This window comes from Zonotrichia leucophrys, chromosome 3 (assembly GCF_028769735.1).
Source record: "Zonotrichia leucophrys gambelii isolate GWCS_2022_RI chromosome 3, RI_Zleu_2.0, whole genome shotgun sequence".
Classification (NCBI taxonomy): Eukaryota; Metazoa; Chordata; class Aves; order Passeriformes; family Passerellidae; genus Zonotrichia; species Zonotrichia leucophrys.
In genome coordinates, this window is record NC_088172.1 from 76,865,272 (window position 1) to 76,879,274 (window position 14,003).

The 14,003-nt window shown below is 33.6% G+C and overlaps 1 protein-coding gene across 1 annotated transcript in view; it reads right to left on the reverse strand.

The window, feature by feature from the left end:
- KIF6 (kinesin family member 6) overlaps nt 1-14,003 on the reverse strand; it is a 172,759-nt gene that overhangs the window by 88,166 nt on the left and 70,590 nt on the right. Inside the window, exons 12-14 of the mRNA XM_064708913.1 lie at nt 5,674-5,779; nt 4,720-4,846; nt 2,439-2,651 (exon numbers count right to left, since the gene is read on the reverse strand). Of these exons, the coding sequence (XP_064564983.1) occupies nt 2,439-2,651; nt 4,720-4,846; nt 5,674-5,779 (446 nt within the window). The remainder of the gene's footprint in view (nt 1-2,438; nt 2,652-4,719; nt 4,847-5,673; nt 5,780-14,003) is intronic.

The window sequence follows — 14,003 nt, forward strand, 5'->3', positions numbered from 1 at the left end:
TCTTGTTGGAGTCACTACTCATTTACCTTCAAAGTCAGCCTGCTGAGAGACAAATTTGGACCAGGAATTGTTTTATTGCTGTGATGAGATCAAGATAAATTTCCTGTTATCACAGATTATCACATCAAGCTCAGCAGTGAAATAGTATTACTGCCTTTCTCTTACTTCAAGAAGTGTCTGGATAGGATAGAAAAGAAACCTAGTTACACATATCTTTCAATCTAGATATGGTCCTAGATCATATGGGAAAAAATGGTAAGAATATTATTCTATCACAGAATGGTAAAGATCTGTTTCTGGGCAAGCAAATGTAAAGCTACATAGTAAATCAACTGCAAAATAAATGAACGGTTATAAATATATATATTTTTAAACAAATTATTAGATAGATGTTCCAACAACTATTTTGTTAAACTAAGTATTTTTTTCCTATATTTTCTTTTGATTTCCTAATTTAACTTTCAGGATAAGGAAATTAGATAGGAAAATGAAAAACACATTAAAGACAATAGAAATATGATGTTGTAATGCAATAAATCAGGCTGATAGCAGGTTTGATAGTACAGAATTAAATGAAAAGCAAAAAATTTCAAATAGTTAACATACTATAAAGTCTTTGTGCTGTAAATTGAAATCTCCATAAACAATGTAAAGGATGCAAAGGCTTTAAATTATGAAGAATAGCTTTAATACTACATGAAAGCTTCAACCTGGGAGTTTGATCCTGGCTCTGGCCCAAGCCCATTCACAATATTTAGTGAATTCTTAAAGCCTATAGAAAAAATAGCATACATATATATATAGCTTAGATAGATTTTGAAATGGATAGATAATTTTATAGTGATGAACATCATTTTCAGTCTTTCAATAGATGAAAAATGAGGCTCTGTGCTTTAGTGAGAACAATGTCTCATCCAAACTTAGCAAAGGATCACAAAATAGTTTGGATTGCAAGGGACCTTGATGATGGCAACGTACCAAACACCCAGGCAAGAGCAGAGATGTCTTCCACTGGAGCAGGCTGCTCAGGGTTCCATCCAACCTGGCCTTGCCAGTGCAGAGTGCAGGCAATAAGGTTCTACAACCCAGTCAATTTGAGCTGACACGCTCAAACTTCCTACTTTACTCTAAAAGAAAACTCATATGAATGTACCCACACAATGTTTGTAAAAAGGGAATGCACTGATCAATACTAAGAATTTTCTCATGCTTATGAGGGCTTTTTTTAAAAGATTGAAGAAATGCCACTGTATAAAAGATGTAATTATACTAGCAATTTGTTGAAAAAATATAGCTATTATTTGCAGGCATATTTCTCAGGTAATGAAAAGGAAATGTGTTATAAGGACATGATTATATTTAGTTTACAGTATTGTGACACTAAATCCAATAAATTCTTCCTATAAAATGAGAAGAAGGATGATGAATACAAAAAGTAGAAGGCAAAGGGAATTCCTCAGTAGTTGAGCAACTGAAAAAAAAAGCAAGTGTGAAAACTGACTAGTTCAATTACAATGCAATTTTAGAGGATAACTGGCAACTTTATGCCATTCCCACTAGTACTCTAGCAGAATCTAAGTTTCTACTTGCCAGCTGCCATGTCTGAGTTTCATGTTAAAAACTCTTCTTCAGCTAGCCACCCCACAAAATGCATAAAAAGCTTACAGAAATATAAATCAAGAATATGTAACATGTGATAATTTAGGACAAGGTATGTTCTTTTGTAACAAAAACATAAGAACTTCTAGAACCTGCTGACACCAAAAAATTTTTTTATTTGAACAGTTCAACTAGAAAATGAAGAAAACATTAAAGCATGCAAGAACAACCTGTCTACAGTTATTGGAAGTTTTTTCATGTGGATTTTGAAATTAACAACTTGCAAGAATATTGTTACCTATTTTCATAAATAACTAGCTCAAATGATATAAGGAAAGAAAATTAAAATGATCCACATTTAACACTTTTCAAATAACCACTATAAAAACTGCCCTACCAATCCATACTAACTGGTCAATATTATTTAATTGTTTGAGTTGCTTCTACAATGATTTAAACAGAAACTTAAATCCTGAAATATCACTTATATGGATAAATTGAAATGGATCTTCCAGGGGAAAATATTATTATATTTCTTAATGAGTTATGCTCAAACCCCCATTTTTTTCTCTTAATTTACTGAAAGAATAAAGGACCTGCAACTGAATTTATACTATGGTTCCATACGACTGTTCAACAGAGTATTTACATAAATTTGTAAAAGCCATCAGCACCTTAGAAGGCTTTAAATTTTAAACCTTGCATTTGTAGATATAGGATTAGCACAATATGACTAGTACTAAAAATAAAGCTTCCTTGTTTTGGTTTACATTTGAAGGATATTCTATAAGTCATACTGGAATGATGCAATAACTGTTCACTTAATTAATTACACTAACCTGTTGCTCTGGAAAGAAAAGGTAGCCTGGGAATGGAAGAACTGAAAACTTTTGCCTCTTTCAGACTAGAACATCTAGATGGACTCTGATGTTCTTCCAAGCTCACAGAAGGAGACGGCTCCAAGACTGCAGAACCAGCAGAGGTGGCATTAAGCTGGGAAAGAGTATCTCGTGCTTTCTTTTTTTCTTTTTTCAGCATAGTTACCAGAATATCTGCAACATATATTAAGGAAAATTTTTTTCTTTTTTTTTTTAAAGCGACTATCATCATTGTTTGTCCATAAGCCTTTTATTTTTTCCAAAGTGAAAAAATTCACATTATGGAAGCATATGTGTGAATGTGAAAATGAAGTTGGACATATTCTTTGCAATTATTTTCATCCACCTCAGTTTTTCCAAACAGCAGATTAGTTCTTACTAACACAATAACAAAGTCACACATTGACCACAGTGGTTGATTCCATTCAATCAACTCCTGATAAAAGCATATTCAGACAAACAGGATCTTATTGCCATTGTGGTAGGCCCTTTTTATTTTTCAAATTCTGTAATAAAAAAAAAAATTATTACAGAATAACAAAAGAAAAAACCTCTTAATTTACAGGTAGCCTTGCAAGTATATCCTATCTGTAAGCTTTTCACAAAAGGTTCACTAAAATTCAGAAAAAGTCTTTATGAAATTTCTTGCAATAACACTGTGAATTTACTGGAAGTATATTAAATATAAATACATTTTGCCTAACAGCTCATAGAGGACATATAATGGAAATCCTGCATACATTCAATTAGCAACACTGAAGTCCCTGAGATCTGTTTTTTAATATGCTGCTCTTCTTAATCCTAATTAATCTTCTTAATGAACAGCAGAAATTCTAAGTAGCCTTTGGGGAATATTATTAACTAGACTAAGTAATAATAATAAAACACTTTCCAATTCAGTTTTTATGATAGCTTCTAGCTACGGTAGGCAAGAGGGAACTCATAGTTTATTCAACAGCTTCCATACTTTCCACCATTTCATCACATTAGACATGTTATTAATGTTCTAGTGATGATGCACTGTCACTTAGCCACTGCAGACTCCCTAAATCAGTCTTCTCTTCAAAGTCTTCCTATATTCTTTCTATTTAACTCTTGCATGGATTTGCACAAGTTTCTTCCTTTCACTTCTGTGAGCAAAGCTGTATAAATCTGTTGAGCAGAAGTGTGTTTGATAGAGATCTTTTGCTTTTTTTCTCATGCTAATGAAGTAATTCATGTCAGGAGGAAATGTTTCTGGGAACTCAGATCTTAAAATTTTCATTAAAAAAAAAACTGAAGAAGTTTTTAAAAGAAAATTCTTTCAAAATAAATGAGTAAGTGTATTAGTTAAATTTATTTGAAACTGCACCTTGGAAAAACACAATCTTATCATCTGTGAAAGAGCAGAAATGGGGAAGCTTTCCTGCCACCTTAGTTCAGACAGGTAACATGCTACACCCCAATAAAAAATGCTGTTCTCATTTGACACATAAAACTGAGCTGGAATTGTTGAGCACAAAGAATGCAACCGAGTTTGCTCTTTACTAATAACTATGAGACAACCCCTGTTACCTTTACATTCAACAACCCCATATTTTAATTTCTCTGCTGTATTACAAACTTTCCCCACTGAGTAGCCACAAAGCTGGGGCTGTAGTGGCTGTGGTTAGCCCACAGGTCGGCCAAACTGCTAAAATACCTCCCACCTGTCATGCTGCAGTGCAGCTACTCATGTTTCCTGTGAGGCAGTGAAACGGACAAAGCACGTCTGAATAGTTTAGCACTTAATGTGTAAAATGATTTAAATTTAAATGCAAAAAGTACAAGTTTTATATTTGTTCTAAGGGCAAATTGCCCAGTAGTCCCCAAAGCAACACCTCATTTGGCTAAAAATAAGACACATAGGAAATTCTATTCTTTGTAAGGTATAGATTGGTCTTTATATAGCATCTTTATATGCTTTATATAGTTTCCCCCTCTAAAAAGTAGTTTAATTTGCTTGAGGAGAATGTTTTAAATGTGGCCTGATCCACAATATTTGGTTATTGGTTGGACCATTCTAAAGCGAAGAGGTGCTTGGATCCAGAATTTAGATTTTGGTAAAAATGGAAAGAGAAGCAGTTGCAAAGCAGAAGTCCTGTCACATAAAAGCTGGAAATTGAGTATTTCCTTTAACACAGCACAGCCTCTGTCACACAAAGAAAAATGGTTGTAAGATCATCTCAAACCCAAATAGTACTTTTTTCCCCACAAAGGATACTGATTTCATTGTCTCTTTGCTGCAGAAGTCCTTTCAGTTTTTCCAGTTCTTCATTACTGTTTTTTTCTTCAGAGATGTCTTCTGAGAGCAGTTTTTTACCTGAAGTCATTGGATGATTTATAATTTGCTATAAAGAGAAACAAAAAAGCACACTCTTTTAACTTTCCATCCAACTCTCTATTCTATTCTGAGGGAGTCTAGCTATAGAAAGAAAGGTAAAACCTTTCTATAGTCTTGACAGAAAAAAATCATGCCACAGTTGACTGTCAAATTATATCCATTGAATCAAGTATGAAACAAATTGTATTCTTTAATCTTCATTAGCAAGGGTTCCATTTACTCTTTCTACACAAACTCCAGTGTTCTCTAGTATCATAGCATTAAAAATATAATTAAAAACTAATTATTTAAAAATAATAAATTCAAATCAGGAATGTATACACTGTTATATTGAAAAGACAATATCCCAAAATACAGAAAAGTATTATCTCCTATAATTTCACAATTATCAAGTGTATCTTGTTTTCTCAATATTTCAGAAGGTCTTGCAACCCCATCAGAAGAATTAGTGCAACAGGTAAAGGGATATAATGTTTTTAACCTACATTTTTACCTCTGTCAACATAGTTTGTCCAAAATAAAGCCTCAGCAATGCTGGAAATACAGATGAGAACATTTATCCATATAGAAACAACTTGTCTTGATTCCAGTAACTTCCAGTCTTACAGTTTACTGCATGCTGGGATCCTGATGTTTCCACAAAACGCTGCTGAATTTCCCCATCTAAATTTAAGTTTTCTATGAGTCCTCCACACTATTTCAAGTTCAATTGTTTTACCCTTTCCCAGTGCCTCTCAACTACATTGAATTTCTTTTAACACTTTTAAACCATGAATATCTTCAAATTATTTTCAGAGTACCACTCACACTTTGATCCCCATTTAAAAAAAATACCTTCATGTAAATGAAGCAATACTTGATCTTCCGCATGTCAGCACCAACATCTAGAGAGCTATCAGGATCATTATCTTTGAGAAATGCTTCAATTAACTCATCCAACCTGGAAATTACATTTTTTGAAGAGACAAAAAGAAATTTCACAAACAAGGAGACAACTCTGCAAAGTGGCATGCCAAATACAATACAAAATGTACCAAGCTGCCTTATATTAATAGGCTATTTTTCTTCAAGGTCCATGCATTTGAAATGCACTTTTGTTCTGATTAATGAAACCTGGATTTGATACTGAAGATTCTACAACTGCATATCTGAACATACTGGTACATGCTAAGGAATAGTTCTTGAAAAAAAGCAACTTAGAAGTAATCTTTTCTTTTTCTCATTTATTTTGTAACCTTTTCCTCTTCTACTATCTCATAATTGAAAAGGCTTAAAATCTGCTCTCTCAGAAGACTACACTTTAAAATATTTTGGCCATAGGATTTGTAACTTAATATGATTATTTCTGCAAAAGAAAAATCAACTTATTTTTCTATTACAATAGTCAGCAGATAGCAGAGCTTTCATGCGTAAATTACCTGCTCCAATAACCAAGTAAGGCAAAATATCTTCTAGTGCAGTTATTTATGCATTTCTCAAAGACCTACTGCTCCTCTGAGGAATGAAATATAATTAGCATTTTATTCTCTTGCAATGTGTTCTCTTGCAAGTCTTCCTTAGGGAGATACTGTTCAGTAATTTGGTCTTCATAAGACAATCTGGCACAGAGAAGCACCTTCTTTATTTTTTAAAACCAAATTAAAATTATCAGACCAGAAACCTATAATGGCATAATAGATCATGTTTCAGGCCAGATGTCGCATCTCTACAGATAGAGTCAGTCTTCCTCTTACATGCTGTCACCATCTTCCCAGGTCTCATATTTCAGGATGCATTGCAGTTCATTCTCAAGACAAAGGGAAGAGGATTTCTAAGCCCAAATTAGACTTTTAACGCACTTACTAAGGTATATTTCTGAGAAACTGCAAGTGCAAATTCAAAATCCATAAACTGGGTTCAGATTTATGGCTTCCTGGTTCCTGACAAATGTTCTTTGCTATTTAATAGGCAAAAGGCAGGCAACAGAGACAAGCATATGCCCTGTAAAGCACAATTATATAATTTTAAATATTTATTTAGGTTATCATCCTCAGAAGATTAACTTAAGTTCTGAGACTGAGCCAGGGAATCTAAGGTAGCTGCATCAAGTGCCCAAGAAGGGCAAGGGTTCATCTCTGTGCCTAGTGTTTCTTTTGGAGTGTTTTTGTTCATCTCCCCACTATATATGCAAGCCTTCTGAATGTCACTTCATAGTCATTTCAGTCACAGGATTGGGAATCTTGTTGCCGTTTTATTATCAGAATCGCTTTGTTGTAACCACATAGAAAAATTGTAGCCATTACAATATCACAGCATGCAAAGCTGACCCTAGAGTGTGTTTTGTGGAATTCTTCACATTACAGTAATAGGAAATTCCTGCTGGAGAGTGAAACAATAACATGCATGACAATCTGAAAAAAACCCTAACACTATTTTCTGGAGAAAATAATGCAGCAGGACTGGAATGAAAATTGGAAAACATTACAAAAACCTGTGGTATTTATCTCCTCTAGAGATAGCAAAGTGGCAACACACAGAACAGAAGAAAAAGGAAACAAGAGGATTAGCTTCAAACAAACTTTGCTTTCTCATTTTCATAATTTCACTTAAATAGCAAAAGACATATATGTTGTGTATCCCACTCATCAAATGTCCAAAATTCACAACTTCTTAATTTATAGGCCACTTCCTGAAGTCAATGTGAACTGTACACGTGGAGAGCTTGAAGGAGAGGATATTTAAAGAGAAATATTAGCTACAGAAATATCATTGGCATTGACTTGCTTCTCAGCTGAAGAGATAAAATTTACTCAGTAAAATAACCCAAAATTTTAATTATTGCTACATGATTTTTCACAGCATTAAGAGTACAACAAAACAGAAGCCAATAGCACAGAGCTACTCATGCTCTCTGCAGACACACTAAGCACAAACAGCAGGAGAATTAATCCTTCATCCATGGAGGCAGGTATTTGTGTAAGCACTGTGAAAAAAGAGGCATTTATACTTTTAATGAGAATATGATTGTGATTACACAGAGTCAGTATTTTTCACTGTCTTAAGCACCTTATTGGTTTCAGTAAGTAAGAGGAAATAACTAAAAAATGGTTTTTGATAATCAGATTGTCTAGACTGACTGTATGAAGTCATCTACACAAATGGGCCTTTATCTTCAACTAGAAATTATGAGGGAGATGTTTTAACCTTTCAAAGATTATCTGGTTGCCCGGGATTTACCCATACTCAGATTACAACAGATTTGGGCTATGGGAATCAATCATAAAAAATTGCCATGACTTGCAATTACAATTACTATAATGTGAAAATATTTCTAGGGAAAGATAAAGAATATATAATTCCTGAAACATAATGTTCAATTTTTTGAAATTATTATTGCAGTCAAGAGTCAAGGTTCATTTGTTAAGTGTAGCAAACTAGACAAGCTGTAGTTATAGATATAAACTGTTATTTCCTCTCTCTCATGTTACCTTTTCTGAATTCTTGAAAAATCACAATAATATAATTCATGTTTTGATTTCCAAGTAGTACATAAAAGCCAAAAGAGATCTAAGCACCAAAAGACTGAGTCAAATCAAAAATAGCACAGTGTAAATCTGAAGTTATAAACAAATTCAGCCTCTTTCTTAGTTGTAGGAAAACCTAGATAGTCACTAAATTTTTAGATAAATGTTCAATATTTCATTGTTAAGACTGAGAACAAGATGAGGAAAAGACCATCCAAGTCTAAATGCTATGGATAAAACAAAAATTAAAATAAATAAATAAAAGAAAACCAGCCATGCAAAACTCCATGACTTCTAGCAAAAGAAATCACTGCCTCTCTCACTCTTTGAGGTTTCCATGTAAAAAACACCAACCAGAACTCTTTCTAAAATAAACACAAAGTCTGGCAACACACTGGACATTATAGGACTTCTTCCAGAAAATTGAAGCAATAAACAAACGTTTATTTAAACAATGCAATGCAGAGGCAACTTGAAGATTCTCTTCTCAATGAGTAGATCTTAGTAAACTGAACCATCTTTTGTTTAACTGATTCAGCAGCTCAAAGACCGTCAAAACAACAAATGAATTTATACAGTTCAGATCTTCAGTTTTATAAATTAAAAGTAGACAATGCTACTTCATTTTCAGAAATATTTACAAGATTTTTCAAGGAGACAATGAAGAATCACAGGGCAAGGGAAAAAATACAGGTGAGAATAAGCATAAAAAAGGAATACTGACTGTACATTTACCTTTTCCTAAGATATATTAGACAAGGTATATCTGTTTGGTAGGTGGCACAAAAACAAATGACAACAGAATTTACAAGAGGAGTATCCTTTTTATTTCTCATATTCCTGACAAAATCAGTTTACTATTTTTCTCTAAATATTCCATAAAATTAAATATATAGAATAAATGAAAACTAGAGCACAGAATTATATAAAATAGGGCTGTAAAAGATCTATGAAATTCATTTAGGGCACCTACAGTTACAAGCCTAGAACAATTTTTTTGGTCAAAACCATGCACAAACTGTAGTCATCCTCCAATAGAGACAGTGAGAAAAACCTTTTTGAAAATAAAGGAGAGCCAAAATAGATTTCCTTTTTCATTCTGTTACTTTCAAGAGATGGATAATACCATTCTCCTTAGCAATAATAGCATCTTCTGAAATAGTCACCTATGTTTGATCCTTAGCTTTCTACAAGGAGAATGCATATTGATCTGTTTTTCTCAAACCAAAGACTTTTGCAAGAAAATGTCAGCAAGAATTGAACCAGAACAGATTAAACATCCCAACACTGAGCAAAGTAGCATCCAGCTGTTCAAGAGTAGCAAGAAACTCATAGAGAAAAAGAAGCCCTGAGAACTTTCTAGCAAATCTTCCTTTACTGATCTACTCAGAGATATGGGTAAGTGGCAGAACAAAGGCAATATGAAATAATGAGGTAAAATAAAAATAGTCTTTTTCTAAAGGTTCATTTTTTACTCAGTCATAGTAGAATAAAAAAGGCATAGGAAATAAAGTATTTTTAGTCATCTATTGTGGCTCAGTCCTAAGACCATACACCTAGTCAGTCAGTATGTCCTGTTTTCTGTAAGAGCTGTGAACTAGAGTTTCTTTCAAAAAGACCTGAGCAATTAATTCTTTTATTAACTTATGCTTTTATGCTGAGAATAATGGCCAATAGTTTTATGTTCTCTCAAAACAGAAATTATAAAATAAAGCTGCCCAAAGAAGGGTGTTTTGATAATGAAATTGCCAAAGGAAAGAGCATGCTGGACACAGAGTACATATCATGTTTGAAAAATTTTTAAGCATGTGACTGAGATTTTCCTCTCCCCAAAACAACCCAGGCTGAACCTTGATTTCCCCGTTACACAAATTGTCAAAAGTCAATTGGAAAATAATTTAGAAAAATCATATACATAGGTTCTATAAAATGATTGAGAATGCCAAGGTAACTCATAAACTAGAGGGAAGGAAAAAATGTTTAAATGCTTTGGTTCAAGCATATAATGAAAACCAGCTAAAATCAAGAAGAAAAAAAATCAACTAACAAACATACCAAAACCACTTTCCATAACATTGAATATATGTGAACCCTCCTGCTTACAGTATGATATTATGTTTTCCTTTCTTGACTGTATTTTTGGAGAGCAGCACTACAGCAGTCCTGGACCTCCCTGTTATATGAAAGATGGACTACAGAAGAAATAAATTCCTGTTTTGACATTCTATTTCTCTGTTATAACTTACAAAATGAGCTTTGCAAGGAAGGTATCAATTGATAGCAAAAAAAGTCCCCCGATTAAAATTCAAGACAAAGTCCTAGTAATGAAATTACACCAAAAACCTTGTAACAATACCTATCACTCACTGAGGCAGAAAACCAGATAAAGAAATGCTTTCTGTACTATCATCTGAAGATCAACATCAAGAATTTTGTATACACTGGAGAGACCCTTATAAAAAAAATACTTATAGCTATGAATTCACACTGTTCTGCTTTTAAAGCCAGATTGATAGGAATAAACTATGATGGAAGCTGTTTAATTAACTGAAATTCAATAGAAACCTAATCATGGAGCTAGGTACAAACACTGAATTGAAAATAACTGAATTGCTTACTTGTTACACTTAACTGCTTCAGTGGAAATATGCGATATGTATATATATATATATATATATATGTATTTGGTACTCTTCTAACATAAGATGGTCAATTTATTTAAATTTGAAGGGATTTTGTTATGCTGGTGAGTTGTATCAGAAAAGGCTCCATTTATCTGAAATAGAAGTACCTAGCCACAAGATACTTACATTGAAAGTATTAAACCAGTATTAAAAAAAAATCCCCAAACCTAAAAGTATATTTTAGAAATCCTAAAAAGTCAATTTCTGTGTGTGTAAGCAAATATTAAACTAATAATCTTTCATTTGTTGTAGTTAATAACATTAGCAAGCCAGATGCTGCATTCTTCATTAGTTTTAGCTTAGTAAGGCTCTAAAAAATGTTTTCATGCAGAATTCCAGAATCAAAACTGGAACTTGGACAATCACTGTTAATTTTACATGACAGGAAAATAAGTATCATATGAAGAAGTCTCATAACTCATGGGCATGCAAAGTGACTCCCTTTTTTCTCTTTTCTCTTGTATGCTGTAAGGTAAACTACAGAGCAGTAAATATGGTTTGATGTTATTAAAGTAAATGGAGCATCCAAGGTTATTTTTAATAGATTTCTGTTCCTTTTCTACTGCAATGTTTGCCCTGAGAACAGCAGGCCTAACTTACATTAATAAGAGTAAGGGTATGCTGAAGACTATTGCCAGAACCCTGCTGTATCAGAAAGAATAGTTTTCCCAACAGAAATTCTCAGAAGGATGAAGAACAGGGAAGTATGAAACAAAAACTAATTTTCTGTGAAAAACAGCAATAAACAAAGAATGGGTCTTTCTTTCTCAGTGCTCATCAGAAAAAGACCCAAAACCAAACAACAAAACCCCAAACAGGAGCAAAAGATTAGACACATGCACAAAAGTTTTAAAGTCAATGTCAAGGGAACAGTATTAAGTGATTTGCAAGATTAATTTAAAACTAATTTTGATAGTGGCCCTTTACATATTAAGGGCCAGTACAAAAGAAAATATTAAGGGCCTAGTACAAAAAGAAAAGTATTACAGTGCTGATCCAGGCAGGTTTGAATCATGATAACAAAATGTGAAACCACAAGCTGTGTCAAGCACAAGTCCTTGTGCTGATGCTTGGAAGAAAACTCACAGTAGAACAGTCATAAACAGTTGGGATGGAAACGTGTTAAACTAACAGTGCTCTTTCATTAGTGACTGTAAATCAGGCCCAAGTTCTTGGTGGAGCCTTCCCCTCTTTATATCTTTTCTTTTGCGAATAATGTAAACACACACTGCACTGCAGCTCAGAAACAGCTTTTACATTATCAACTTTATTTCTCTTCTGTTACTTTCCACCCTTCAGAAATTCTTCTTTAATGAAGAATGCTTGCTGATTAGACTGCACATAAATCACAAAACTTTTCTACCCACATTACTTCAGATTCCATGCAATTTTTCTGATAGCACAACTTCAGAATGATTAACTGAGCACTGTACTACTTCACTTCTACCCATTCATTAAATAACACGCACCTATATTTTTTCTAAAAATCTGCTTCTGAATCAGTCACTTGTTTGGATGAACCAGGGTGCAAATTACACAGCTGAAATGCATCAGAAAAGCACTTCCAGCCAACGGAGTAAGTTTTTAAAGTCTGGAGATCTCAATAGCTTGCAGGATGCATAGTCTCAAAACACAGATTTGGAAGGACTTGTTTTGACCTTGCTTTATGTGCCATGATTCATTCCTGAGAGAACTTGCCTTTTAACCCCTGATCACTGACACTGTATGTTATGTATCAAAATTAAGTCCACTTAAATAACAATTAATTTTGTGTGTCAGTTGTGAACTCTGTCATGAGCAAAAATCTAAGTTTATGAAAACTAGGCTGCTAACAAGGCAGCTAATGAAGAACTTGTGGCAATTAGAGAGTTCATTTTAATTAAACACGTTTGTTTACCTTGACTTTGCAATAGTTTTCCTATTGGTAACATAATTGGTATCAATTTGTTTTAAAATATATTAATTCCAAAAATTATTTTTAAGTTTAATAATAATGTCTATATTGTTTAATTAGGAATGCCACATCTCTAAAAGTTTTACGAATTCATTGATCTAAAACATGCATGACAGTGGAAGAAGAATGACTATTACATTTAAGAACAGCTAACTTGAATCTAAATCAGCTTCAAGTGTGCATCAGCATGGGAAGACCATGGAGATTCAAAGTAGTGGATTCTATGAATAATGCTATGTGAGATAGGGAAAACAGGAAAGGTATTTCCAGGCATAGTTGTGAATGAAATGACAGAAGGTAAAAGTACACAGAATACACCCAGCTTGCCCAGAGAAGAGCTGGTATACATTGCTGACAGGTAGTACATTTGACAGCTTAACTGACATATATAGAGGATAATTCTGTATGCTGTGTCCAGAAATTACTGCTTAACCCCTCATTTAACAAAAGTGTGCTAACTCCTGGGTGAAATAATAATAATTCATGTAAATAGTGAAAGCAGTTAAATAAGCCTTTGTACAATTACTTCAGTTGATATTTCATAGAATAGTTCTATTATCATAGCCCTGGTATAGGCTGCATTGATTTGGTTCAGTCTTAGACCAGGGTAGTAAGTAAGAGCAGTAAGCCTTTGAGTGTCTTACGCTTCTGCAGACTGGAAGATTTACACAGTTTTGAAAAATATCTATATAGTGCTCTAACAACTACATATTATAGGAGATTCTTCTGAATTAGAGGGCTACCATGTGGCAAACAGATGTAAGACGAGTTTCTACACAGTTGAAAAGCATTCATTTCAATGATGAAATGCACACAGCTCTAAATCTTTGTATCAGTAAGAAAAGGGGTAGTTTGGACTGGACAATCAAAAGACCAAGGCTGGTTTATGAGAGAAAAAGGTGCCTACTGCCTTTAATTCTACACATGCAAATTTTTTTTTTCAGAGAAGAAACATGTCAAGTAGCTTGCTGAGTAGATGATTTCCTTCTTCAACAGCACTTTATAAAAACAATCCAAAAGCGC